The sequence below is a fragment of the Bactrocera neohumeralis genome, chromosome 4 (assembly GCF_024586455.1).
Source record: "Bactrocera neohumeralis isolate Rockhampton chromosome 4, APGP_CSIRO_Bneo_wtdbg2-racon-allhic-juicebox.fasta_v2, whole genome shotgun sequence".
Classification (NCBI taxonomy): domain Eukaryota; kingdom Metazoa; phylum Arthropoda; class Insecta; order Diptera; family Tephritidae; genus Bactrocera; species Bactrocera neohumeralis.
In genome coordinates this window covers 29,639,991-29,667,959 of record NC_065921.1, presented here as the reverse complement: position 1 = coordinate 29,667,959, position 27,969 = coordinate 29,639,991, and the positions used below count along the sequence as shown (strand labels likewise).

Genomic DNA, 27,969 nt, shown 5'->3' with positions numbered 1-27,969 from the left:
TTTTCGCTATAATTTAAGTAGAGCTTTAAAAAACGTGCTGTTTCGATACAAAGCCTATGAACAAGTTGTTTGTACCCCACAAAAAACCAATACACTGAAAATGGGTGAAAGGGTAATGTCGTTGTTATAGCGGCAGAAAATATTCCTACAGTAATTTAGAGGAATGTTGCCGCCTTTGGCAGGATCAAAATCCGGGCCCGTTCCGGTTGCGTAAACTTGACTGTCGTGGGAACGATAATGCATCGCCATTGTCGCCCGTTTGCTAGTACTTGGATGAGATTTCGAATTCACGCATTATTTTCACATTCACTTTCAATCAAAATACCTTTATCAATAAATTAATATAAGCCAAGCAAATTCTTCATTTGAATAAAACTATTTATTTGTATACTTGTGCAGATAGCAGAATAATACGAGTAAAACATATTGCCATTATTTTAATCATTAATTGTTATGGTCTCAACAAGTGGCGTATTGATATCAGCGTTAAATTTGTTTATGGTACTTGGCCTTTAGATATTTTCCATGTATTTGTATATTTATATTTACACATACTTTAAACAAATAATATTTCTACTTAGCACGCGTACGCGTAAGCCAACTAAGAAGTACTTGTATACACAGTATCGATGGAACTTTCATTTTTCCTTTGTAGATTTAAATAATAGTTATTCACCACCTCCTCGATGCTATGGTCATTTTTGAATAAGCTGCACAAATCGCCGTTCAACCTGCAAACAACCCCAGCGGCACGAATATTCCAATTCCAACAAACAAGATCACAACTGAGTACCTCAAGATCTTCTTTAAGTGAGATGATGTTCTGCAAAATAGTGAGAAAATATAAAATATACTTAACGTTTTAAGAGTTAATACGGTTGGTGTTTTCTTAATGTTTATATGTAATAATCATTATAAAGGGGAAAATGAAGAGAACATTTAACGGTTTTTGAATTATACCGAATGTAGTGCAACTCTAAGTGCAGTGATGTCATATAACTGTTGGCAAGAAGGCATAACACTGAAATTAAAATTTATGATGCAAGGTAATCTTCGTTGTCATAAATCGCTTTTTATGACTTGATTTGTATGCATATATGTAGGTAGTTTTCTATCTTAAATAATATTAGTCATGAAGAAACTCCACCGAAGCTGCATTTCTCTAGTTGAGGATTTTAATTGTTGTTATCGACTAACTGTATTATTAGACACAGTGGCATTGATAATTTGAAACGTGCTTATTGGCAAACGAATAAATCAAAATAAGTACACAAGTTACTTATATGAAATATTCATATCTAGAACGAGTTAGGTTATTCAAATTAGTTTTGTTCTATTTTTTTATATTTACTTGTTGAGAGAGAGGTGTGTCTGAAATTCGGTGGTAGAATATATATTCTTTTATTATATTCGTTTTAAATTGGAAGATACTTATCTCACAAATTATTTGGAAATTATTTTGGCATTGCACAACAATAGTGACTAAAAGCACATAACAATATATGTATGAACTGTTAATATACTAGTATATAGTATATAATGCGTTTAGAGGGCCAAATAAGATATTATTTAGTTTCAAATGGATTAAAAATTAAATTATGCTTTACCAGTGTAGGAATTAACTTTTAGCTTTCATTGAGCTATGTACATGTTTACCTAATCAAATTCAAATAAAAAAATACATAAACTTTTGGAATATAATTAACTATTATAAACAAAAAAATCAAACAATAGTATAAACCCTGATTTTGAAGTCACTTTAAACTTCTTAATATATTATTAGTTATAACATTAGTATTATTAATAATCTTATTATTTATTTTGACTATATTTTACTCACCATAGCAACAGTATAATCAATGGAATTAATTTCCTCTCCTTTTACGACAATGAGACTAACATCGTAGCGATTACCGCTCATAAACTTCACAATTTTTTCTTTTAGATACTCCGCAGACGCGAAATCTAATCTCTGCTTAACATCTACAAAACATATTTCGTAATTGCTCACCTATAAATAGTTGACGGTCAGCAGGTAATAAATTATAATATTTTAACACTTTTCACCTTTTTCTTTTCTAAATGAATTTGTGGTCTTGCACTTCTATATAGTATAAAAGAGATATTCACCACTATGCCACAAATAATGCCGTATTCCAAACTCCAAAATAAGCAGGTGAAATAAGTTACGGCAAATGGAAAGAGATCCATTCCTTAAATTAAAAATTCAAATACAGTTATTTGCGTATAGAACATATTTTTTTCATAAAAATGTGTACTCTTAGATTTCCATATTTCGGCAAGTCGCTCGAGTTCCACCAGCGATATCATGGCGGCTATAATTACTGACGCTAACGTTGCTTTTGGAATGTAGTAGAAGGTTTGTGTAAGAAAAGCCAGCGCCATCAATACCATTGCACCAGTGACGGCACCGCCCAATGGCGTTTTAACGCCACTCGCATTGTTCACAGCTGTTCGGGTAAAAGAACCTGTCACCGGCATAGATGATACAAAACTTCCCATAATATTGCACATGCCGAGAGCTATCATCTCTTGAGATGCGTTGACAATTTTACCCTTAGCTACATATAAAGAGAATTTAAGAGATTTTTTATCTTGTGTTGAAAAAATGTTTAGAGAGTTTACTCACAGAATGCCTTAGCTATCGCTACAATTTCTAGTATTGACACTAAAGGTATTGATGCCAACGAGGAACCGTACGTGCTGATCATATCCGAGAATGTCACTTCCTTTCCATCCACGATTGTGCTAAATGGTGGTGGACGAAACGGTGGCAAGCCTGCTGTAATATTCCCGGTGATTACGAAGGGTTGGGAGCCATCACGACTTAATTGATATGCCAAAAATGTACCGAATATCACCACCAGGGCGTTGCGAGACAAAGAAATATATTTCCAAAATGTCTTATTGCCATATGGTATATTTTTCACTTGCTAGAAGTTAGAGTATAATAAATTATTTGCTCTTAGTCAGATGTATGTTATCTTGTTCTCTGAAGTTAATACCTTCATCAAGAGTAAAAATATGAGTCCACCAACGCCAAGTAATGAGTCATTCAAACTTACATTCGGGAGGTGTGTGAAAAAGTGTTTCCACGCCGGAATAAGGTCATTTGACGGACCTTTAAGGTGCAAAAATTTTAAATTTTATAAATTATAGCTAATCAATTGTTGAGATTTTATTTAAAAATAACAATTATTAGACAGCAAAAATAACTGTTATATACCAAAATTATTTTAAAGTTTACGGTCTATAATAACATATAAGTACGATCTAACGGTTTTTATACATAAATTTTGAAATTTGAAAAGTAACTGCTATGGCATAAAATTTCCTTACTCTTCATTCCGAACAGATTGTTAATCTGCGCACTACCAATTGTACACGCCGCAGCCATAGTGAATCCCGTAATAACCGGCATCGAAATAAATCGTACCAGCACGCCCAGGTTAAGAATGCCCAGCACCAATATCGTGCAGCCCGCCAGAAATGAGATCAAAACGGCGAAATCCGGTGTAATTACTGCATAATCATGTACCATTAAAGCCATAATTGCTGTAGTGGCTATAATTAATTGTAAAATGATATTAAATTAAATTAAATTTACGAAAGTAAAAATAAAAAACATGAATGTTTTCATACCGATAGTCACGTCCTTGCAGGAACCAAAAATTATATAAGTGAAACAGCCCATAAAGGCCGCATAAAGCCCGTATTGAGGCTGCAAGCCAGCGACCACGCCATAAGCAATCGCTTGCGGAATAGTTGTGAGACCGACTGTGAAACCGGCAATAGCATCGCGAAATACAAATGAAGCCTGATATCTAGGTAGCCATTTGAGTATGGGCAGCTTATTTGTTAGTGTCGCTGGTCGACATAGCTTTTTGCTGCTATTCAAAATTGTTGAACGAATGTTTGGAAAATCTTGTTCATATAAGCCCTCTGAAAGCGTAGAAATCAATTAATTAAGAAAATATTATATAAAGCAGATGTATGTAGTCAGTTAGATTTATTACAACGTAATGATTTAGTTTTATATACATATGTACGTACAGTTAAAAGTGCTTTCCCACAGCATCCCACAAGAATCAATTGTTTTTACAAGAACAACAAAATTCATATAAACCTTTATGTAAACCCCCTCCGTGCTTTTCGATTTCGGCTTTTTGGAGTAAATAAGGTATCAAACCTGTTATAGTTGCTCCCATCGTTCACACGACAGTAACCGGCACAAAATTTCTTATATCCGGTCAAGTATATTCAACTGAATAACATTCTTCCAAAATATTTTGCGTATTCTTTCTGCCACTACAGCAACAATATCGTTTTTGTTTTTTGCAATAAAAATATTTTTAACTTCCTTTCACGAACTTCCTTTCAGAACATGGCTTCACTATAGCCATATTTTTATATTATATTTCCTGATGATCACAGATTAATATTCATGTTGTAACATTTTATTGACCAACCTTAATTATTTTCATTTTATCACTCTATTTGGCAAAACAACAGTTATAGCAACAAGTGGATTTTCCATAAAAATTTTAGTATCGCTGTTGTTTCAAACAGATTAATATTTATGGCTTTAAAATCGAATAGCTTAAGCCATAAAGATGTGTTCACTTATCACAGTTACGTGCATAAATAAATGCATAACTTAATGCATGTACATGCATACACACATATGTACATATGTATATATGTAGATATGTACATATAGTATATATGTATGTTTTATAGTAATTTAGAAACACTTTGAAGTTAGTTACTAAGCTCGTTCAATGCAATTAGTTAGAGTTATGCCGTTATTCCATTATCTACGAGACGGCATTGGGTTTACACAAAATCTAGAATTAGGTTTCACATGATATACTAATTTATGTCGAACACTGTCGTAAACACTCAAATTTACTACACTTTTTATTGAGCAATATTCTCATATTCCTTTTACTCTAGTTACTATATATTTGCATATGCGATCTTACATATGTACATATATGTATATCCTCTTAAACAGATCTGCACATGCACATGTACATATGTATGTACATATGTATGTAAATATGTATATGTTTGCAAACAGTGATTTATTATGGAGCGATGCTTTATAAACGTTTATTGAAAAGTGCAAATATTTACCGTCTCTGCTTGCCATAATTACAAGCCGTCAAGAAAAAAAAAACAAATAAAAATGTATTTAATTGTTGTTAACGATTGCGGCAATATTTCAATATTCAGCTATATTCCTGTACATGTATATACACTATATTTTTGTGTATGAGGCACGACACTTTGCGATATCACCACCGATCGCTTAGAGTGTTGTTTAATAAATACGAAACAATTAGACGGCTCCGTTTGAGGTGTACTTTAATATATCGGTAGTTTCTTAGCGCTGAAACTCGAAGCGTATGGGTAATCTAAATGTCAGAAACCTTCCGAAACAGTTTGTGATAGCAACACGACTTTGCTTATTAACAAGAAATTAACTCTGTATAAATTGTTCATGTAGTCAAGTAATCTGAGGTGTGTTATATACAAATATAACATGTATTCACAATATTATTTATTGTATTATATACATGAGTTCAATGTTTCTTATGAAAAGCATTTAGCATGAGACATTTTTAATGGAGGAATGCGTTAGATACGCAGGCATCAGATTTTAAATTTGAGTAACTGCTATTTGCAATCTAATTATCGTTATACATATGTATATGTAAGTAGATGTCTAAGTATAGTTTAATCCATATAGCAGACTTCAGTCTATAAAAACATAAAAACTCGAAACAAATGCGTTTTAAAGTTAAACATATATGATACCTTGAAAATTATATATGTATACCTTACAATATAATACAAAGTATTCGTTATTGTTATTGCTGCAGACCAACTATTGTAAGAGCCGACAAACGCGAATTACCTTCTATAAATCGATGTTTTGTTAGCCTTACGAACAATAAAATATCGAATTAAGTGTTTGTTTTATTTAAAGAACGCGTGTAAGCCACTAACGAGTGAGGACATAAATTGCTCGGTAGTGCCCGAAATTGGCGTTTCCCTATTTATTTTATTTACTGTTTATAAAGAATGCCTTCGCTTGAACACGAGGCGCTATTCATCAGTTCAAGATGTTATGATGCGCGCTTAAGATAATTGCACACATATATACAAGTACATGGTATATTGGAGCATATATTTATAAAAGTATGTACCCTGCCGGAAAAATGAACTTGTGCGAAACCGGAAAAGCAATGATTATAGAATGTATCAGACAGAGAAGGAACTAGTTGCATTCAGTTAACAAATACATTTTAATACAAGGTTTGGTGTTGAAGTATTTGATTTTCTTTAAAAAATATTTAAACTCCGGACATATTATTTAAGAAAGTCTATCACAAATATTTCAAATATTTGTAAATATGTATTATATAATAACTATATAATATTATAGTAATTTTGTTATTCTTGAATAATTATTCTCAGAAATTTACTGATTTTTAAAGAGTCTACACAAACAGCACAACTGAACTGCGCAAAACGATATTCATGGCTATTCGATTCGTTTATTCACAGTTAAGTGTGCAGTGAATGCAAAAAATCCCCCAATCTACAACTCCGCTAACACGGCAAAGCAAGTAAATGGCAATAATTAAATTGTTGTCATGTATTTTACCTGTCTCCTCAGAAGAACCAAAACTGTCAGCACCTCTGTTTGTCTGAAATTATATGTATATAAATGCAAATAAGTATGTATGTATATACAAATGAGAAATTAATTAAACAGCTACAGCAATATTTAGAATAAAAAATATGAATCTCTATTTAAAATTTACCGGCATAACCTATGTAGCTCTACAAAAACAACCTTATTAGTTCGGTGAAAGAAATAACAGTACAGTTTTTTACGTATGCTTTCAGACATATATCTAAATATAGTAATTTGCTGAGGTGTTCCACGGCGTTTATATAACTCTATTTTAAGTAGAGCCAGTTTTGTTGACAAATTAATTTATTACTAAAAGCGGGCAATAGGTGACACCTATATGTGTGTGTATATGCTGATACTTCCTTTTGCGCATTGTTTAATGATTTGCCATATAGTAAAGAACACATTTAACATTTACGTTACTAACATATTGAAATATATCACTGTTCGCTTCCATTTTCCACTAAAACAATAAATAACTGTAGTATTTGTTTATTTGATTTTGACTTTGTTATTATTAGTTTACTAATGCATTTTGTTAAACAGCTGATTGTTAGATACTGCAATTCTATCAAAATGATAGTAGTGAAAACATAACTCTACTCGATAATATTTAACAAATATCGATTTTACCGCAAAACTTTCTTAACTTTAAACTAATACTTAATTAAAAATATTAACTAGAAACATAACATTTAATAAGATATATATTTTAATTATACGAAATAGCAAATTTATTAAAACCTTAACATTAACAAATAAATCAGCGTTGTAAACTTTTGCACTTAGCTTTTGCTTACATCGATAAATTAGCTGCGGTTATCGGTAAAAACAGTTTTATCAATGAAGATCAAGTCACAGTTCTACATTGCAAAATTTGTACACAACACATCTGTTTTTGCCGGATCTTCATTGAGTGCAGTTGAACTTGTAGTGTGCTTGTGAAAGATACATTTTAGAGATATTAAATTTATTTGGGAGAAATGAATTTTCAACATTTTTCGATGGTGCCACCTCCACCGCCAGATGTTGATCAACCAAAACCAGCTCCACCACTTCCAGTTGGGATACCACCAGGTCCTCCACCTCCGCCGCCACCAGAAACACCATCAACAGAAATTCATCAATCAGTACACTCAGCAAATAGTTACTCTAATGACACTTTGCCGCCTTCGAATCCACACGTATCTGGAGCAAATAGTTTTCATTCTTATCCTTCAACTTTTTATCAACAATCTTATGCCGACAAGAGTACGCCTTACTATCCACATTTTCAACCAACAAATACATATACGGAAGTATATAATAATGAAGGTGTATATAATGTGCCGCCACCGAGGAAAACTCCATACACACCCTATGATTCAACATATAATGAATATAGTTACCATAACCAAAAATATGATGGCCATGTGCAAAGACCTTACAAAGGTGGCAGAGAATTCACGGCAAATAGAGGACATTATAAACCACCTGGTAACATACGACCATATCCATACGAGCATAAGCCTATGACAAATCGTGCGCCTTATACTGCACGTGGAAATTATCGTAATACTTCTACTGCACCCCAAACCAATCGTCCACAATTTGCACCTCCATCGCCTCAGAGGTAAGTTTTATAAATATATGCTTGTATGAATGTATACGTAATTACTTTATTTATATTGTTATTCCAGAGGTTACGGCTATGCGAAATATGCCGAAACTTCTAGACCCCATACTCAACGAGAAAGAAAGTATGAAGCACGAAGCGATTCCAAGGAACCAAAACTTGAAACTGAAAGAGACAGACTTTTGAAAAGTTGGAGATCAAATTATTGTGAAACCTCAGAAGATATTGCCGAAAAATTGGCAGAAATGGTTGGGCAGGATGAAGACTCTCGAACTGTATGGATACGTTCATCGCCAGCAGATCCATTTTACCGACGTTCAGATGTACCAAATGAAGTTGTCTCCACTAGTAGATTAGAAGCGCTGTGCAATTTATTCGAAGAAAAATTAGTACAACGCTCAGATCGTGTGCGCAAAACATTACCACCCTACGAACCGCCAGCACGCAAGTCGCGTCGCCGCTTGTGTAAACATAAATCTGAAGCTTGCTCATCGTCGTCAGAAGACTCTTCAGATGATGAACTAAAAATTGAGCAAGATTGTTGTATGGAGGAACTTTCACGAAAAGTGCAGCATCCATATCGTATACATGCCGACTTGTGGCATAATGATTCGGGTGAAATGAATGACGGACCGCTTTGTCGTTGTTCTGCTAAATCGCGTCGTATTGGTATACGGCACGGTATATATCCCGGTGAAACAGGTTATAAGAAATGTTTGCCGAATTCCAATAATGCTTCGCAACTTTACCACTATCGTATTACCATTTCGCCGCCCACGAATTTTCTCACTAAAACGCCAACGATAATTAAGCATGACGAGCATGAGTTTATCTTCGAAGGATTCTCGATGTTGACACATTCACCCCTTGCAGACTTGCCAACATGTAAAGTTATACGCTTCAACATTGAATATACCATCTTGTATGTTGCTGAGAAAATGCCCGAGAATTTCACCATAAGAGAATTGGAGTTATTTAGTGAGTATAAACATTCTAATACACACAATATTTTCTTTTCGAAAAATAATTTTATTATAAAATATGTAATTATATATCAAATTTCAGATCAATACCTATTCCACGAACTGCTCGAGCTGGTAGATTTTTCGCTATACCCCGACGGCATGTCCAGTTCCGAAACATGCCCAGCCTTTCATTTCTTACCACGTTTCGTACGTGATCTACCCGACAATGGTAAAGAAGTATTGGCCATAAGTGAAGTGCTCCGTTATTTACTGGACAGTGCTGCTCCACTTGTGGATCGGGATCAGTTGCGTTGCCTAAACGATATCAGTCAGCATGAGTGGCAGGATTATGTTGATTTCATAAAAGGAATGCTTGTGACAAAACCGGGTTACAAACCATGTTCGGTACGCGTGGATCAGCTGGATCGCAATGTTTCTGATTTACCTGAGTGTTTTGAAACCGAAGAGAACGTAACACATCCGGCCATCGTGCATTTTGGTATACGACCACCGCAGCTCAGTTATGCCGGCAATCCGGAGTATCAGAAAGCATGGCGTGAATATGTAAAATATCGCCATCTAATGGCCAACATGTCGAAGCCATCGTTTGCCGACAAGCGTAAACTGGAGGAAAAAGAAGCGCGTTTACAGGAAATGCGCACTCAAGGCCGTATGAAGCGTAACATAACTGTGGCGGTGAGTTCAAAGAGCTATTACCGAACCGGTATTATGTGTGACATTGTGCAGCACGCGATGCTCATACCAGTGCTTACTGGTCACTTGCGTTTTCATCGTTCACTTGACCTTTTAGAGAAAAGTATTGGTTACAGTTTCAAAAATCGGTGAGTTTTTACGACATCCTTTGTTATTGTTTTCTTTTCTTGATTTTTAAATAATTGTTTTCATTTATCGTTTTAGATATTTATTGCAATTAGCGTTGACGCATCCCTCGTATAAAGAAAATTATGGCACGAATCCGGATCATGCGCGCAACTCGCTTACTAATTGTGGCATACGTCAGCCCGAGTATGGTGATCGTAAAATACATTACTTGAATACAAGAAAGCGTGGCATAAATACACTTATAAACATAATGTCGCGCTTTGGCAAGGAATACGAGACTATGTCTAATATCACGCATAATGAACGTTTGGAGTTCTTGGGCGATGCCGTTGTTGAGTTTTTAAGTTCAATACACTTGTTTTTCATGTTTCCCGATTTGGAAGAAGGTGGTCTGGCTACTTATCGAGCGGCTATCGTGCAGAATCAGCATTTAGCTTTACTCGCCAAGAAGTTGCACTTAGAGGAGTACATGCTGTACGCACATGGTTCGGACTTATGTCACGAATTGGAATTGCGTCATGCAATGGCTAACTGCTTTGAGGCTTTAATGGGTGCGCTGCTACTCGATGGTGGCATATCAATAGCCGATGAGGTGTTTATGAACGCGCTTTATATGGAAAACGAGCAGCTAAAAGAGATTTGGAAGAATTATCCAGAGCATCCGCTGCAAGAGCAAGAGCCGTTAGGCGATCGGGGTTGTATTTCCTCTTATCCGGTGCTGCAGGAGTTAACCAAATTCGAAGAATCCATCGGCATACAGTTCAAACACATACGTCTACTGGCACGCGCTTTCACCGATCGTTCCATTGGTTTTACTCATCTCACATTGGGTTCCAATCAGCGTTTGGAATTCCTGGGCGATACGGTGTTGCAATTAATTTGCTCCGAATATCTTTATCGCCATTTTCCCGAGCATCACGAAGGTCATTTGTCGTTGTTGCGTTCATCGCTTGTGAATAATCGCACACAAGCGGTGGTTTGTGATGATCTCGGCATGACCAAGTATGCGGTCTACTCGAATCCAAAGGTGGAGCTAAAGACTAAGGATCGTGCTGATTTATTGGAAGCCTTCTTGGGTGCATTATATGTGGATAAAGGTTTGCTGTATTGTGAACAATTCTGTCATGTGTGTCTATTTCCACGTTTGCAAATATTTATTATGAATCAAGATTGGAACGATCCCAAATCGAAATTGCAACAATGTTGTTTGACTTTGCGCACAATGGAGGGTGGCGAACCCGACATACCCATCTACAAAGTGATCGAGTCTATCGGGCCCACCAATACACGCGTGTATACGGTAGCTGTTTATTTTCGTTCGAAACGCTTGGCAACCGCTACCGGCTCATCGATTCAGCAAGCTGAAATGAATGCAGCCAAACAAGCTTTGGAGAATTCACGTGATTTATTCCCACAATTGGATCATCAGAAACGTGTTATAGCCAAAAGTATTAAAAAGCAAAAGGGTGGCGAGCTCAAACCGGAATTTGAAGAGACCTTAACCGAACAAGCGAAACCGAAAAGTACGAATTCCATGGAAGATGAATCACATCTTCCCAAGCAATATCGTGTACGTGAAGACATTTCCAGCGATGAACTGCCAGATGATGATAGTGATGTGGAGGAACCACAGGCCACATCCATAAGCATCGAAGGTTTGTTGAATCTGCTATTCATAATTACAAATTATAAACCCAAATGCGCTCGCCATTATATTTTTTTACCACTTTTAATTCATATTATTGACTCCTATTAATTCATATTTTTTTGATTTGCAGATCATTCAAGTCACAGCAGTGATAGCAGCACCAGTTCAGATGATGAGCAGTTGGAAAAATCTCGCACACACAAAAAGCGAAGCAGAAAACGTGTTAAAAAAACATCACAAAACAGGGCGAATTCGAATTCACCCAAAAGAGCAAATCTCGAAGTGGACGATACGAAAAGCGCGAATAAAAGAAATTGTGAAGATGTATCGAGTGATGATTGCTTTGAAGAAAATTTAACCGCCCCCGCGCCCAGTACGAGCGAAAATACGAAGTCATCTTTAAATACAATGCCGCATGATCTTCAAGATTTGGTGGAAGATGTCTCTTCGAATTCCGATATTGAGTCGGGAGAACTGAGTAGCTAAATTGCGGCATATTAAGACTTAAGGAGCACAAGGAATGTCCGTCGAGCCAGTTGCTAGCGATGTTAAATATTCAAGTATTACAGTAATTTAATTAAAAGCTTTCCTTAAAACGCAGCAAACTTTCAGTGTGGAATCCAAAATACGTTGAAATGGTACAAGACACCATATAAACTCAACTCTGTAATCAATATACTAAATGTTAAGCTTAAATATTAGTATTATATTTTAGTTATCAACTTAAATATAACTGAAATATACGAAAAACATGGTACAGTAAGTACCAAAAAATTAATCCTTTTGCTGTGATGTGTTAACATAACCTAACTATGATTTATATCCAGCGCAAGTATCGAAATATTTTAAAAGTGTTGCTGTTGTTGTAACGGCATAAAACATTCCTGAAGCAATTTCGAGGAATGGTGCCGAGGTGAAAATCCTTGGCCGAATAAAAATCCGGGTTAGTTCCGGATTACTTAGACCCGACTGTCGCCGGAACGGGCCTGTTCAAGCCTGTTCAAGCCTGCCCAACACGCACACTATCCAAAATATATACAACAAATATTGTGCTTTTTGTTTATCCAAACCGGTTTATCGTTTTATTTTCGATATTTAAATTTAATTTTTCGAATTTATACATAAAAAAATGTATGCAAGGTATGGCAGATTTATTTTTGCCGACTCACCGGTTTACATAATTTTTCGTTTAGAAGAAAAAACATATTTTTGTCATACATATTTATAAGTGTGATGTATACACTCTCAACAATGAATTTAAACTCATGCCTTTGTCTGAATCCATTGCATAATTTGTGGCTACGAGTAATTACTAATACAAACTATTTTCTATATGCGCGCTTTTTGTTTTCTTCGTCAATCAAAACGCATGAAATTGTAATTTTTTAGCATCTAATAGATTTTATGTTGACCTTTAATGTATTAGTTATACAAAAGTGATTGCTTATGAGTTTGGTGTGAGAATTTACGTAATTGCTACGAGGGTATGATATGCTGCAATGGATTCACTAACTGGGCTTTATTTGAACGGAACACACGTGCTTACATATCATTCCAAAAATTATATTTCGTTTATATTACCTATATAAAGCAAAAAGACTTGATATTCTCTTTAATTGTATGTACATGGGGATTTTCACTTAAACAGTGAGAGTCGCCGAGAGGATAAGCGACCGCCGTTGCTGAGAGCGCTTTGTACGTCCTTCATCTCCGGTAATTTGCCGATATCACCACGGGCAGCCATTGATGGCACGGTGGCGAGTAAACGTCGAGCTACACGCTGTATATCACCATGACTGATTTTTTCTGTATGAAAATTATTTAAAAAAAAGCGTTAAATTTATATACATCATTTGTATATATATTGATATGCGTTTTAATTACCGATTTCACGTATAAAGTGTTCAGGTCGCTTGCGATGACCTGTTGCCAAAACTTGTCTACCCACATCTTCAAATACAACCGGCCTTGATTCCAGGTTCATTAATAGCATCGATTGCAACTGAATTTTGGAACGACTCAATTCATCTCTGCCCGGCTCACTTGCCATGTTGACGAGTTCACGTGTAATAACCTCAACCATGTCACGTACGTTACTAGGCGGAGCGCTGGCATGTATGCAGAATAGACCAGTATCTGCATAGGCGTGATTATATGCCGTAGCGCTATACATCCAATGATAGCGATTAAGAACGTTCGTGTATAAACGCGAGTACATGCCCTTGCCGGGACCGCCAGCGGAAAACGAACCGCCACCGCCCATCATTATATTTAAAACACATAATGCCACAAAATCGGGATCTTGATGAGAGCAACCCTCCAGTCCGATAACAACGTGTGCGAGCTCTGGTAGTCCAGTAGCGGCGTAAATCGGTATTTCACATTCTTCCTATAATAGTCATTTATTAGCTATCATCATACACATATACTACATATGTATGTACGTACCTTTTTCAAGCCACCTGTGTATTGTGCAACTGAGGCATCGACTTCTGTTGCTCCCGTGCCTTTGATAACTTGAGTTTCCCAAATTGCTTTTTCCTCTACAAAATACTTCTCAACGTTTCGTACCAGCTCGTCGTGGTTAACCTAGTTAGTTTACATAATACAATTTTTTAACTATTTCACAACAGTCAATAATTTAACTTACCCCGACACCGGCTATTACCATACGTTGAGGTGTATGATGATACTTCAAATAGTTCATTAAGACATTTCTATCTATTAATGAAAGATTTTCTGATGGACATAATTTTGGCAGTCCCAAAGTGTTATCACGATATGCCGCTGCGTGTATCATATCCATTAATATGGGTTCCTGCTCCGGACGCATGCCGAGCGTTTCAAGTTCAAATTGTACCGCTTTACGCGCAGCGCTCACTTCCGCGGCATGTAGTGTTGGTCGCAATGTCACATCGGCAAGTAAGCGTGTAACCGATTCAATTGCTCGACTATCAATGCTTGCAGCATAGATGAGAGTGTCACGCGAACTCTGACAATCGCAAATACCACCGTTTTTCTCCAATTCTTTTAGTATAGCATCTTTATTTGGAAATTTCTCAGTTGACTGCAAAGTTAAAAACAATTACCTAACTCAATGAATTAAGTAAATATTAAAAATATTGACTACATACATTAAAGGCCAACTTCTCAAGAAAATGTGAAACACCACTGGGGTAGGTGACTTCATAACGTGGACCCGAATCGATCACGAGTCCAACTGTGCAAAACTGACCAAATCTGGGTTCAGATGCCACACGTAATCCATTCGGCAGTGTAGTGACTTGTGTAAGACTGCTTTCGGCTAGTGGTCGCGCATACTCAACTTCAGGAAGATTTGGTACCGGATCCGTTAGCGGTGGTAGATTGGTGACTATTTTGGTGGAAGGCTGATTTACAGTAAGCGAGCTGGCATCGTCACGAGCTCTGCCTGTTATATTTCCAATGCCAGTGCCAATACGCACTTCTTCACCGGACAAAGATGATGGTTTTGTCGCATAACGTCTCAAAACACTGTGGGTAGAAAAAAAGTCATTTGAGGTTATTGACTAATTTATTTGCGCTCACCTCCAGCGTTGCTGCAGTCGGCTTAGTAACCGTACGTTCATATTCTCTTTGGTTTGTTAAAACAAAATGTAATTTTTGCTTAAACACTCAACTTTAGGTGTTCCCTTTGGCTATACTAATATTTTTTTAAATTTTTTTCACGATAAAGGATTTTTTATTGAAACATAATGCAATACAGCAAAAATAAAATCGGAAAAACGTTTCTACGCACAGATGATTTTAAATGTCAATTGTATAAAGTGGACTGTATTTTGATGTGGTGGAAACTGTCATATGGTTAATATCAGATGATAGCAATCTGGTATAAATTGATTATGGGTACTCTTGTAGAGTGATTTCGGCTTATTGTACGAGATGTTTTCAATTGTAGAAAATCAATTGGTAATTTTAACGAATTATTAATGTATAACATAATGAATACGAAATGTGGATTTTATCAAATAAAGAATCTTTAATAATTTAAAAATAATGATAGACATTAAACACCTTCATTATAGTTTGTTGGGTAAGCAAAAGAGAGTTAAGCATATGTGTACATACAAATACACTAATGTATTTACAATACATATGTATGTATGTATGTTAACTTAAAAAACTGGTAAACAAAGCCTCACCAACTCCATTGGATATACATACATACATATGTATATTATTAATTTTACATTTTATTGAATTTTCATAAAACCATGAGGAGAGCACACAATGTTATTATTATTAAATCTTTACTTTAAATTGAAACGCCGTTTACCATCAAAACGATATCCGTAAGCTGCTGCATTCTTTGTGTCCACCAAAGCTGGATTGCGATGCTTAAAGAAACTGCCGTGCGCATGAGCAGGACGGGAAGCACTGTTGGGCACACCATCCATTTCTCTCGGATAAAATGCCTCGAAAAAACCTTCAGGTGGAATAACTGAAGCGATTTTTGTATCGTTTGGATCATAAGCAATTGCAATGCACGTTTTAACAGCAACAACAAATAGGCATATCCACATAATTGTATTAAATACTGATGTCATATTATTAGCCTAAATTATTTTTTTAAGTTTAGTTTTATAAGCACTGGTAATAATTCCAAAATTCACATACTTATAAATGTTGATTTATCTCAGCTGCTGTTTGGCTCTGATCACGGTAATTGGAGTTAGGGCTTCTGCGTCAGCAAATGATTGACCACACTTAAACCTAAACGTCTATGCAGTTTTAGTTTATGTACAAATGTACATACAAACAGCCATTGCAAATTCACATACATCTATGAATATTTACTGTGACTCCCAAAATTGTGCAAAAAAATTGTGTTAATGTAACGAACCTTACTATATATTTGCTTTATGCTGTTATAGCCCCTATTAAACACTATTTTTAGACTTATGAGGTCGAAAATTTACTGCTTCAATGGAAATAAAATTTTGAATTAGTTTTTTGAACAGAGCCCAACACAAAATATATTTTCAGACATAAGTTATTTAGAGGTATATTTAAAGCTCGGTTTGAAAATTGTCTGGCCTTAGTATCAAGTAATGCTTAATAATTTTAGCATATTTATAGAAAAATGTTAAATGTAAATATAATTTAACAAAAAAGTTAATTGAAATCACCACAAAGCTTCAACGACATCATTAGAGGAATCGCTAACAAGTGTCATTTCTTTGTTTACAAATATTAAAAAGGTATTCAGAGACATACAGGGGTTAAAAAACGGTAATATGAACCATACAGCTGTTTCAAACAAGTGTAAACAATCTTCCAAATATTAACATAAATAAATGTTTCAAGCGCTTATTCAATATTATTTATTTTTACTCGTATGGCTCGTGACATAATATTATATAAGTATTTGGTTTTGCTACAATTTGAAAGAAATTTATTTCTTAAGCATAGAAATTTATATACTAAACTTACATTTTACGTAATTAAATATTTAAACAGATAAGCTAATATTTTGGTTTAGCACTTAAAAAAATAAAACAAACAACAATGTCTAGTAAATTCTAACATTTTTTAGAACTAATCTTCCGTTACGGGATGCTCCGACGTATCACTGTTGTTAAGTCGTCTATTTTCTAGTATTCTAGTAGCTTTTTCTAAAGTTTCTTTGTAAAAAATATTATTTCCCTCGCTGGGCATTGAGTATTGTGAGACATCTAAATGCCATGTTAAGCCGAGGACTATGTTGAAAGCTGAAACGTCATAGGCGTGACATCCAGAGTATCGATAAAGCGGTTTCTTATTATATTTGCAGCCATTCCATTGCGCACCTAAAAGTAGACACATAATAATATATTGAAGACAACATAATCTTTTGAAATTTTTCGAGTTGATATTGAAAGTTTCATTATTCAAAATTTTTATAATACGATAAGGAGATTAAGAAATTATGTTTCTTTGGAAGCTTGCCATCCCTGCACATTTAAAACTATAGGCGCTTAATTTACTTATTATCTAGAGACATACCATAAATGAATAAAACGAAAAAATGACCATATACATACAAGCATACATATACGGTATAGTAAAAAGAAATCCATTATTTTTCCAATAAATGATTTCACTAATATGTCTCGCGCGGTATATTTGTATATTTATAAGTGTAATCGGGACTATATGACTTTGCAAAGATAAGATTTCGCACTGAAATGACTTTTCAAACAGTTTTCTGCTTGCTAGACTCAGTATTTTTTGAACACCGTCAAGGATGGACACCAGCATTTGTATTTTTATCGCAATTTTCAAAAAAAAAAAAGGATTTTACACCATCTTCTGCTCCTATTGTGATGCTGCTTTTAAAACAATTCAATTAGACTCATATTCACAACCTACAACAATGTATATGTCGGTATGTACGTAGATAAGTGAATTAAAAGCGCGGTAAGGGCCAGAAATAAGCATTTTTAAGAATTCAGTAGAGCATATAAGTTGAGTTGAGATGAGTGTATCACAGGACAGCGCATTAACGTACGCGCATGATTCGAATTTGTCGCCAAAAAGTCTGAAATCAATCTGTACAGATTTCTACTTTGTGAGCATATTTATTCCTAAACAAATAGTTGGAAAGCGGACATCGGCCACAGCAGTTTGAAATAAAAAGTGACGTCACTACACAAAATTTAAGTTATTTGTTAAAAAAGTTTACACTAAAAACCAAATAATTATGTATGAATATGGTGATAATTCAGGTGTAAATGCACAAAATGCAAACACAATGGTGCCGAACGTTATGTTTGATAATACAGTGCCGGAATTGGGCAAGATGCAGGTGCAGGAAGGAGGTAATTATCATTTCAACACACAGTGTTCGCTCTAAAAATAATAAATTTATAGGTAATGGTATGGATGTGGGTGGCAATGTCTATATTGAACCTAGAGCAGATGGCGGTCCGCAGCAAACTATGCCAATATATGCGATTGATGCCAGTGTGCAGCAGTTCGAAATACCTGATCCAATCCTGCGACGCACTTTTGCACGTAAGGTGTTCATCACCCTCGTAGTAAGTTGAGCATGTCAATTTTCGTTTGAGCAAACTTTAATAAAATTTACATCGACAGTTGCAACATGTATTACAACTGCCGGTGATTGAAATTTTCATACTCTTCTTTGATCCAATTTCTCATTCTGCTATACAAGGAGTACGAGGCATCATGTTTTGCTTACTTATTGCAATGTATTTTTTTAGTGACATGCGTCGTTATCCACCCGTGAATGTAATTGCGTTTGCTACAGTGACTTTTTTACTAGCCGTAGAGGCCGGTGTCTTGGCAACTTGGCTAAATTCACAATTGGTGAGATATACATATGTCTTCTGTATTCAAAATATACATTTCAATTAATTTACGTTTTCTTTTTGCAGGCAATATTCCCTCATCTGATAGGAATTGTACAACTTTTAAGCATAGTGGCTTATTCGGAACAAACTCGTTATAAATTTACAGTTATAAATGCCATTTTATTAGTTCTGCTAATATCATTGGCTGGCCACTATTTGATAGAGATTGTATTTTCCTCATTTTCATTGAACGCCATTGCATACGCTCTACTCTCACTAACAACCTATCGCGCTGCATATATCGTTTACGATATGCACCTCATGTTGAGTGGACATCATGGTTACAATCTTCAACCACATGAGTATATATTCGCAGCTACAAATATTTACGCCGACATGCCAAATCTTTTATGGCGAATAATCAAATTTTTCTTGGTAACACCTTTGATCATAATGTACCGTTTTCTTGTAGGCTGTTGTACTGCCGAAGTGTGTTAAACATTTTGGCGTTTTCTTTTTTATGTGATGTTACAAAAATATTTAATATATTGTACGGGTACAATTCGCATTTGCCTTATATAATACTATACTTTTCATTAAAAAATATTAAAGCTTTTGATATTTATACCATATAAATTATATAAATACAATATGTTAGTGCATGCTAAATTAATTCATAAAAATTATCTTATCGTTAAAATACGTTGGGAGTATTGACAGTTATCTATTTGCGCTTGTAACTTGTAAACGTTGGTTGAACAATAAATATTAATTAAAAATGAAAACAAAAGAAAGAATGTAAGAATAAAAAAACAGAAAAGGAAACAAACATACCAATCGGATCTATACATTCCACTGTCAATGCACACTTCAACCAGGGCAGCATTATATTCTTTTCTACGAAAGGAGTGTCCAAGAATAAAACTATATCGAGGTCAACCATTCGTAGAAAAATGAAGTCGTCCGCATCGGTTTGAAAGTATTCGAACATTTTTGGATGTGTGCGTGTGGATACAGCAGTCGAAGTGTTCCAACCCAAAACTCCCGTACTTAAGACTTTATTTCGTAATTTTTGTAGATCATGGTTACCACCACGAAATCGTATATAATTTTCGACAAAAAGAATACTTTTCGAACGCGTCAAAGCGTCTTTTATCACAATCGGCCGATAAGCGTGCATGCGACGATCAAAGGCGTGCGACGGAAATACTGACAAATCATAGTTAATGACTGAACACCTAGTGATGTTACAATAAGTTGTTAAACTGCGTGAATCATCCTCTGATAAGCCGATATCATAAACGAGTAAATGTTCTTCCGGAAATTTTGAAGCAATATTTTGTGCTAATAATATTACCGAAGGCGCTTGTCCATCTTGTACATATGTTACAATGGAAAAATTTGCTTTCGTACCATTGTATGGTGTTGTAGCTAAGCGTGCCTTGCTGCTATGTTGAAGTGAGTTAATATTACTTGTATAACCATTGGTTTTTTGTAGCTTCTGTGCAGGTTGCTGTATCAGTGGAAGATGAGATATTTCAATGTCTACATCTGATTTGAAACCATTTTCAAATTCATAGCGATTGTAAGCCTGGGACTCCTTAGCGTAAATCGAATCGGTGAATCCTAGCAAATTCAAATATTTGGCATCTATTTCAAGCTTCTTTTGCTCAGTAACACGCAAATTTTCCTAAATAAAAAAAATTACATGTAGTTATGTTTTAATAAATTAATATACAAATAATTACAGATACATATGTTACATGTATGTTTATAAGTTTCTTTTACTTACTTGTAATTTGTTTAATTGCTGATGAGTATGTGAAACAATGCTTTTTAAGGAATCGTTTGGTTCACCAGCCGGTCCCAAAATTATGAAAAATATAGTCGTAATGATAACACAGCAGAGTATTAAAATAAAGTGTTTTGTTCGCATTGCCGCTAGTTTTTGGTTTATTTTTCGTAAAATTCGCGTATTTCTACGTCCGATTTCTTTTGATCTCTCCACAGTGATAGTTAAAAAATGAGGTACTTGCTATGTAATTTTATGTATATATAGTTATATATGTTTGTCCAATATTAATGATTCATTTAAACGCCAATTGTGAGTCGAAATCAGTGTCACACGATATTTTTGTTATCACTTTGGTCATAAATTGATATACAAGTGATATGATTTTATTTATGTAAGAAATTTGGCACGATATTTTTCAGATAATTATTGTGTTTATCAATATTTTTTATTATCTTTGTTATAAGAATATTTTCCATCAACATTCTTGTAATGTGTATCCACTTTAGTTGGTGTTATTTTCTTGAAAAAAGTTCATTAGCACGTTGTTGCAGACTGTATTCCGGCTATTGTTATATTTTGAGTAGTTTTGCTTTATCTTTGTGTTGTCCAGTTTTGATAACAATCATTGGTATTTGTTTTATTTATGTTAAAAATATGATGCTTTGCTGTGACAAATTGTTAAAAATAACACAATATATCTGTAATTTGGTTTACACATTGCTTAATTCTGTAATTGAAAAACTTACACTTGAGACTTCTAGACTTTAAACGAAATATTCAAATAGATAAAAACAATATAGGTAACATTGCTTCTAAATTATAAGACATCTTACACTGCGAGATGCAGATTTCTTACAGCCATCGAATAATTGAAACTGAGGCAACACTAAATATAAATACAAGCAGAACTATTTACTCTCATTATATACCTCTTATTCACTTGTCATAAAATGTTTTATCTATATTAGATATTTTTACTCGTTTTCAATTATTATTGTTTAATTTCAACGGGGTAGCTTATAAACTAAAATTATGACATTTTTTATGAAACGTCAATAAACCTTGGCATGCAAAATATAGTTGCCATATGTATTATTATTAAAAAAGCTTATTGTGGCCTAGACATGCAATTTTGAAATTTAAAAATAAGTTTTTGAATCTTTTCAATCCCTAGTATTATTATTATTAATATAGTATTATTATATTTAGTCAGACCTATATCAACTAAGCGGAAATATTTAATTAGAATTTTGAAGTCTTTATTGTCGTAGTTAAGAGCTAAATGTTACAAATTGTGAACTTGTTTATCATACTAATTTGTTCATAACAATAGCTCTTGTTTTAGTCCTTATTTAAATTGGGCAAAACATGTACACAAACAGTATAATGCTTAATTACTTTTAAATATTAAAAGCTTACGTTTACGTTAACATTACGAATTACAGTTACATTTGTTATATCACACAGATCTGGTAGCTTTCCACCGAAGCCAAATTTTCAAAGCGACTCGTTTTAATGCCTAACCGGACATTGAAAATATAGTTTTAAAAAATAAAAGTCGTACATATTATTTTATGTGTATATACTAATCGCAAAGTGTATGTAAATAACAATGCTGTATTGTGTTAAATAACACCACTGTCGCCATTCGCTATTTGCTTATTTGTAAACGCAATTATCAATGTATAACTTTCATGCCTTGAAACGAATTGTAATTGCTATGCTGAAGCTTCGTTTTCCCCGTTTTGTTTTGAAAGATTTTCCAAGTGTTCACCTCCAAATTACAACTTCCAAGCCAACGGATGTCTTCCATAAGTTCCGCCGGGAGAAATGCGCCGGAACTGAGCATGACAGCCGGCGCAGGCAAGGTAAGGCATGTATGTACATACATATATACATTCTACAAGTATTTCGGAAAATAGAAGCAATTAAATACAATTAGGATGTTATATGTGCAATAGTAAAGTGTAAGAATATAATGTAATTTTAAACATTTACATTAGGCTAACATATAACTTTCTAGTTATAAATAGTTCTTTTATTGGCTGGATTTTCTCACTTAAAGTTCCAGTTTTTTTCAGGTTTTTAGAAGTTAAGGTTGAAAATAAATAATAATATTAGTACTCAGTTTAACTGAGATTGTGAAAGTAAATGAATGCAACTGTCTTAGCGCTAAATATATACATACATATATTGTACTAGCAATAAATGATAAATAATTTGTTTGTATAGAAAAAAATAATTTAGGTCGGGAAGTTAAGAAGAGCCTAGATGTTAAACACTGATCACATACCATATAACACCAATAAAGCAGTAGCTTATATTTGATATCCATACATAATATAAATCTTAATAAAGATATTTACATACATACATAGGTATGCATAAAGAATGAATAGAAAAATTGTAAGTTAATATTGTAATTAATTAGACTAATTAAACTATGTATTAACACCTTGCACCAACATGTATAAAATGACTGACAAGCTACATATTATCCCCACCAGCTTGATAATATTCACATGAATATGTTTGCGTGACAGTGGATCCGGATTCATAGTTAGATAATTGAGGGAATCAAACCCAGTTCTGGACCATAAAGATAAATAAATTGCTTAGGCATACACAATTATGTACTATATATATATACATAGATATAGTATACTTTGTAATAAGTGAAAACAATAGTCATTGTGAAACGGATGCTTCACTGATGTTTTTGGTTTTCCCCCGAATCTGACGAATTGTGCATTCAAATCAATTTGCTTATCTGTATTGATTGATACACTGTGAGTTGGCGGTTCAAATACATAAGTACACTCGTATATATGTACAATATACATATATATCTGTGAATTAGAAGTGTGTGGTTAATATATTTTAAGCGAATATTTAGTGCTGGCAGTGGATAATGAATTGTATGACTCAGCATGTGGTATTACTATAAATAAATATGTGTATGCATGTGTGAGTGCATGTGTTTAACAGAAAAGGAGTTCGCAATTGGTATTTTAATCATTTTAGTTATTTTTTTGTTTTACAAATTTCTGCAAAAACGTACATATTAAACTAATTAATGATTTCGAGCTGAGTATGGAGTGAGCTGTTTTCTTTAATAATGATCAGTTATGATGACATGCTAACTTTATTGTTTGGTTTGTTTAACGCTGTGCAGAAAAAATATGCTTAATATGTACATAGTACTTTTTTATGTATGGTATGTACATATATATTTAAGTTTGAGTATTTGAAGGAGAATACTAAACTATTTTATTTTTTTTAAATCCGAGTTCATTAATAGAAAAAATGTTTTGCTGTTAAATGAAGTCGTTGATGACGTTATGTATTATAAATGTCTGAATATATGTATAAGTGCAAATTCTGCTCCTCTAACAATTTAAAGTGCTCAAATAAGTATAATTCACATTTCTGTGTTCTTTTTTTTTTTTGCTATTTTCACAGTGTTTTTCATAGCTTAATAGTTGTTAGAATAACATTCGGGTATACGTTTGTAACCGAAATGGGCTTGGATTTGTATCCGGAAAGCGATTGTGATTTCAGCAGCACTCCCTAAAACGTTTTAAAGTATGATTTTGATGCTGCTAACATAAAACAACAGCAATATGAACTAAATGAAGGCTTCTTGCTCAAAACAACAGAATTTTCTTCGAAGAAAATGTGTTCTTGTCAAGAAGTCGGCAGCACTAAGTAAGAAAAAGAGTAATAAGAAGCAGAGACGAAATTAGCAAGAGAATATATTTGTAAAAAAGATTTAAAGTTTCAGCAAAAGTGAATAGGACGACTCCACCCTCGAATAGTACTGTGGAAGCACCATGCATTGGTACACAGACGGTTCGAAATTAGCAGATGTAATCGGTCGTAGTGGGATCATGCACCAAACTGTCAGTGCATATGAGCAGGTTTCCAAGAATTTTTCATGCCGAGGTCTACGTCCTTTTAGATGTGCAGAGATTATTCTGGGGAAAAACTATCATGGGGACGTATTATCAGTACCATTACTAGTCAAGCTGCACTTCAGGCAATCTCGATCTCGCCCATTAAAATCAAATCAATAATGGTACTGAAGCGCATAAAAAGCTTAACAGGGTTACCACAAAAATAACATTTTATTAGTATAGATCCTTACGCATGGAGGTATTAATGGAAATTAACTTTCCGATCTTCTAGTGAAAGAAAAGGGCCGGACCTGTTTCGAGAGGAACTTCTGAAAACAGAAAGGAGCTGAGAAAACGCCACTGGCATAAAATGCGAGGGCTTCGACATGTGAGGCAATTTCTGTGGGAAATGGATACAATATGGTACAAGAAACTCCTTACGAACAAATTAAGTCAGCTAGTGGGATTTTATACATTTCACTACAGATTGGGGTAACCGTTCCACGGATCTGTGTCTTTTCTTTGACCAAAAGCCAAAGACACTGGGCCATACGCTCGTTGATTGCCTCGCAATCGCAAGATAAAGAGTCAGACTTTCGGGCAAGTGTATCCGGCGGGAGAACATATCCCAATCGTTATCCCAGAGGCTTTACAAAGTTTCTTTGATTCTTCTCCTTCTTCCTCTTTGGGCAGCTTTTCGCTTGCGTATCATCTCCCACTTACATGCCAACGACATGACCTAACCAGAGCTAAATGTAACCAGCACATTCGTTAGACCGTGGCGTTCGCATGGAAGATGATGGATTTTATGCACTTTACTATATGCATGTCGCCGTAAAGCTCTTACAGTTATTCATCACTCACATGGAAGACTCCAAAATACTTGCGGTGAACAGTTCTCTCGAATGCTCCAAATGCTTACTCATCTCTGTTCGTCATTGTCCATCGCTTTTAGAGCGTAATTTTTATTCGTCGAGAGGGGATTTGCTTCTCAATTGACTATTTATGGAGGTTCTGAGATAAATAAAGAAATAGGGATCGTTTCAGTGTGAAAATTTCGAGAAATTGATTTTTTTGTTGCATTGTCGGAGTAATAAACATTCTCTAAAATTTTGAAATCGAAATTTAAATTATTGCGGTCGCTAATGCGTTTCTTTTAGAAAGGGAACCGAGTGGGGAATATAGCGACTCCAATCTTTATAGCTCCAATTTTTAAACGTGTTTTTCTCAGAATGGTGTTTTTCAAAACGGTTACCACTCTTAAAGGAAGAGTTTTGAAGATATCTAGTTTCTATTTAGAGAGAATATTTTTAACGTCATTCGCTATCGCGCCATGGAAGCTTTTTTTTTTGAAATATTCCTTTTTTTCTACGAAAAACTGTCGAAAAAAGTGGCAAATTCGATACTTTTTGTTCCATTTTGTGAAATTAAAAAAAAACCATCTCCATAAAGCGATAGCAATTTTCTTACAGATTAATAATCTTTTTAAATTTTTGGTCACACTGAGACGATCCTTCAACTTTTTCAAATTTGTAGCTGTCAAAGTGACGTTGTTACCTGCAGTTACTTGCCCCCTTTCGCTTCTCTTTCTAGGCTTGTAAAGACTGCGCTGATGGCCTTTTTGATTAAACTGGGTTAAATGAAATATAATGCACCAAAAAAGGGCACAATAGCCCACAGCTCACCGGCCATTCCTCAACTTTGAATCTAACATCTGAAAAAATTATCTATCTACTTTTCAAGGGCAGTGCTTCATGCAGAGCGCTTGTGGAAATCAAAACCTTATTAACTTACTTCACTACAATTTTCTTTTATATATTTCTTAAGCATAGTTATTTTACTGCTCATAGAAAACATATTTGAGCAACCATTCAAGTTTTATTCCATTGTTCCTTGACTTTAATGATAACTTTCAAATATAAAAATTCATTTGAAATTCTCCTGAATATAATCAATTTGCACAAATTCAACGTACAATCCTTATAATCTAAATATATATATTTTTGAAAAAAATGGTGCACTTTCCTATGTGTGAGCCAAATTATGATTTACCACAAACGCTTAGCGCCATTTTCGAAACCGAATCGGATGTAGTGGAGACCGAGCAGGACAAATTAGATCAAGCCAGTAAACTACAAAGTGCCGAATATGAAACCGATTATTACAGAGTGCTTCCATTGTTGTCCTTCAAGAACGATCATCGCGAAAAGGTTTTGTCATTGAAGGAAAATGAATATTTGCGTTTACGCTGGCAAAAGTTCTTAACCAAAATACCAAAACATTACATACGCATTCGGCTTTATAGCGACCAACAAAAAATGTAATTTACCCAAACGATTGCATATTATTTCATCTACTTATCCATATATAAATTTACATATGTACATACATATATATTTTTAGACCGATTACCCCACGACGTTTAGTACTGAACGGTTGTTTTTATGGTGTAGATAACAAGTTGTCACCGGTACCGATTATTCCCGATCCGAGAATGTATGAGAAAATCACTTCTAAAAATATAGACAATGGACAAGGCAAAGAAGTAAAGACGAGAGATAAAAGTCGGCGTCCTTTATAAGAAAAGTGGGTGACATAAAAAACAAGAAAATAAAAATTGTTGTTATTATTTTGTATCCATGCCTATAAATACGCATATATATATACTATGTATATATATGTAATAAAATTCTTGATCTTTAAGATGTTTCTTTATCTCACATATGACAAACTAACTGATCATGGTGATCTCAATATTCACGGGAATTATATATACTACTGTGATCAAATTGAAAGGTGAATTTTGTCCATTTCATCTCCTTCAAAGTAATCTCCTCCCGCTGCAATACACTTATGCCAACAAATTTTCCAGTCATCATAGCACTTGGAAAAATCCTCCATCGTGACGGTGTTCAATCAGAATTTTGCTGAATAGCCAGAAGTTACACGAAGGTAAATGAGGTGAATGCGGTGGTTGCGGATGTCACTCACAGTACTACCAGCTTTCCGATTCATAAAACACGCAAAGTGTAAATTAAAAATTCATCTTTTAATTTGATCACAGTAGTTTCATACACTGACGGACATATTCGGTATAAGTTTTGTTAGAAAAATGAAAATTTTTATACGTAGTACCCCCTACA

The 27,969-nt window shown here is 34.5% G+C and overlaps 7 protein-coding genes across 16 annotated transcripts; 3 read left to right on the top strand and 4 right to left on the bottom strand.

Annotated features, from left to right (window-relative positions):
* Positions 1–357: 357 nt before the first annotated feature.
* On the bottom strand, positions 358–7,294 carry LOC126756751 (sodium-independent sulfate anion transporter-like). 5 transcript variants are annotated; one of them, XM_050470029.1, is made up of 10 exons: positions 7,158–7,294; positions 6,698–6,740; positions 3,664–3,963; positions 3,361–3,585; positions 3,027–3,142; positions 2,651–2,954; positions 2,280–2,582; positions 2,068–2,213; positions 1,841–2,011; positions 358–823 (listed from the first exon to the last, which is right to left on the bottom strand). In XM_050470029.1, exons 1-10 carry the CDS (start codon positions 7,185–7,187, stop codon positions 602–604), a joined length of 1,860 nt encoding a protein of 619 aa, XP_050325986.1. In that variant the 5' UTR covers positions 7,188–7,294; the 3' UTR covers positions 358–601. The 5 variants fall into 5 exon arrangements, with proteins under 5 accessions (XP_050325986.1, XP_050325987.1, XP_050325985.1 ...); XM_050470030.1 differs by having other exon boundaries at positions 6,858–7,262; XM_050470028.1 differs by lacking the exons at positions 6,698–6,740; positions 7,158–7,294 and adding an exon at positions 4,148–4,761 and having other exon boundaries at positions 358–510; positions 591–823.
* Positions 7,295–7,562: 268 nt separating this feature from the next.
* On the top strand, positions 7,563–12,579 carry LOC126756749 (ribonuclease 3). Its single transcript, XM_050470026.1, has 5 exons — positions 7,563–8,342; positions 8,410–9,323; positions 9,411–10,152; positions 10,229–11,808; positions 11,932–12,579. The coding sequence occupies exons 1-5, from the start codon at positions 7,714–7,716 to the stop codon at positions 12,285–12,287; spliced, it is 4,221 nt and encodes a 1,406-aa protein (XP_050325983.1). The 5' UTR covers positions 7,563–7,713; the 3' UTR covers positions 12,288–12,579.
* Positions 12,580–12,848: 269 nt separating this feature from the next.
* LOC126756752 (mitochondrial-processing peptidase subunit alpha) lies at positions 12,849–15,547 on the bottom strand. Its single transcript, XM_050470033.1, has 6 exons — positions 15,369–15,547; positions 14,936–15,314; positions 14,452–14,868; positions 14,250–14,390; positions 13,686–14,190; positions 12,849–13,607 (listed from the first exon to the last, which is right to left on the bottom strand). The coding sequence occupies exons 1-6, from the start codon at positions 15,407–15,409 to the stop codon at positions 13,438–13,440; spliced, it is 1,653 nt and encodes a 550-aa protein (XP_050325990.1). The 5' UTR covers positions 15,410–15,547; the 3' UTR covers positions 12,849–13,437.
* A 439-nt stretch (positions 15,548–15,986) lies between these two features.
* Positions 15,987–16,606, bottom strand: LOC126756755 (uncharacterized). The gene is made up of 2 exons (XM_050470042.1): positions 16,458–16,606; positions 15,987–16,396 (listed from the first exon to the last, which is right to left on the bottom strand). Exon 2 carries the CDS (start codon positions 16,385–16,387, stop codon positions 16,091–16,093), a length of 297 nt encoding a protein of 98 aa, XP_050325999.1. The 5' UTR covers positions 16,388–16,396; positions 16,458–16,606; the 3' UTR covers positions 15,987–16,090.
* A 532-nt stretch (positions 16,607–17,138) lies between these two features.
* Positions 17,139–21,982, bottom strand: LOC126756753 (uncharacterized). Of its 6 annotated transcripts, none has more exons than XM_050470034.1 (4): positions 21,677–21,982; positions 20,928–21,595; positions 19,970–20,825; positions 17,139–17,629 (listed from the first exon to the last, which is right to left on the bottom strand). In XM_050470034.1, the coding sequence occupies exons 2-4, from the start codon at positions 21,069–21,071 to the stop codon at positions 17,379–17,381; spliced, it is 1,251 nt and encodes a 416-aa protein (XP_050325991.1). In that variant the 5' UTR covers positions 21,072–21,595; positions 21,677–21,982; the 3' UTR covers positions 17,139–17,378. The 6 variants fall into 6 exon arrangements, with proteins under 6 accessions (XP_050325991.1, XP_050325992.1, XP_050325995.1 ...); XM_050470035.1 differs by having other exon boundaries at positions 20,928–21,657; positions 21,764–21,982; XM_050470038.1 differs by having other exon boundaries at positions 21,764–21,982.
* Positions 17,992–19,943, top strand: LOC126756754 (protein lifeguard 1). The gene is given in 4 exon segments (XM_050470041.1): positions 17,992–18,663; positions 18,665–18,859; positions 18,918–19,151; positions 19,220–19,943. Coding segments are annotated over 4 exon segments (984 nt in total). The 5' UTR covers positions 17,992–18,522; the 3' UTR covers positions 19,634–19,943.
* A 4,747-nt stretch (positions 21,983–26,729) lies between the features above and the next one.
* On the top strand, positions 26,730–27,462 carry LOC126755490 (uncharacterized). Its single transcript, XM_050468091.1, has 2 exons — positions 26,730–27,146; positions 27,230–27,462. The coding sequence occupies exons 1-2, from the start codon at positions 26,839–26,841 to the stop codon at positions 27,405–27,407; spliced, it is 486 nt and encodes a 161-aa protein (XP_050324048.1). The 5' UTR covers positions 26,730–26,838; the 3' UTR covers positions 27,408–27,462.
* Positions 27,463–27,969: the final 507 nt, after the last annotated feature.

What these genes read in the sequence shown, in the direction of transcription:
- LOC126756753 (XM_050470034.1), bottom strand. Translation starts at nt 21,071, where the DNA reads ATGCGAACAAAACACTTTATTTTAATACTCTGCTGTGTTATCATTACG. An exon ending in AGCAATTAAACAAATTACAA is followed by an intron (nt 20,826 to 20,927) that starts GTAAGTAAAAGA and finishes TTTTTTATTTAG; the next exon opens with GAAAATTTGCGTGTTACTGA. An exon ending in GGAATGTATAGATCCGATTG is followed by an intron (nt 17,630 to 19,969) that starts GTATGTTTGTTT and finishes GTCTACTTTTAG; the next exon opens with GTGCGCAATGGAATGGCTGC.
- LOC126756755 (XM_050470042.1), bottom strand. Translation starts at nt 16,387, where the DNA reads ATGACATCAGTATTTAATACAATTATGTGGATATGCCTATTTGTTGTT.
- LOC126756749 (XM_050470026.1), top strand. Translation starts at nt 7,714, where the DNA reads ATGAATTTTCAACATTTTTCGATGGTGCCACCTCCACCGCCAGATGTT. An exon ending in AAGAGAATTGGAGTTATTTA is followed by an intron (nt 9,324 to 9,410) that starts GTGAGTATAAAC and finishes ATCAAATTTCAG; the next exon opens with ATCAATACCTATTCCACGAA. An exon ending in GGTTACAGTTTCAAAAATCG is followed by an intron (nt 10,153 to 10,228) that starts GTGAGTTTTTAC and finishes TTATCGTTTTAG; the next exon opens with ATATTTATTGCAATTAGCGT.
- LOC126756752 (XM_050470033.1), bottom strand. Translation starts at nt 15,409, where the DNA reads ATGAACGTACGGTTACTAAGCCGACTGCAGCAACGCTGGAG. An exon ending in TGGTAATAGCCGGTGTCGGG is followed by an intron (nt 14,391 to 14,451) that starts GTAAGTTAAATT and finishes TAAACTAACTAG; the next exon opens with GTTAACCACGACGAGCTGGT. An exon ending in ACACTTTATACGTGAAATCG is followed by an intron (nt 13,608 to 13,685) that starts GTAATTAAAACG and finishes ATTTTCATACAG; the next exon opens with AAAAAATCAGTCATGGTGAT.
- LOC126756751 (XM_050470028.1), bottom strand. Translation starts at nt 4,229, where the DNA reads ATGGGAGCAACTATAACAGGTTTGATACCTTATTTACTCCAAAAAGCC. An exon ending in CAATCTGTTCGGAATGAAGA is followed by an intron (nt 3,143 to 3,360) that starts GTAAGGAAATTT and finishes TGCACCTTAAAG; the next exon opens with GTCCGTCAAATGACCTTATT. An exon ending in AGCGATAGCTAAGGCATTCT is followed by an intron (nt 2,583 to 2,650) that starts GTGAGTAAACTC and finishes CTTTATATGTAG; the next exon opens with CTAAGGGTAAAATTGTCAAC.
- LOC126755490 (XM_050468091.1), top strand. Translation starts at nt 26,839, where the DNA reads ATGGTGCACTTTCCTATGTGTGAGCCAAATTATGATTTACCACAAACG. An exon ending in TATAGCGACCAACAAAAAAT is followed by an intron (nt 27,147 to 27,229) that starts GTAATTTACCCA and finishes ATATATTTTTAG; the next exon opens with ACCGATTACCCCACGACGTT.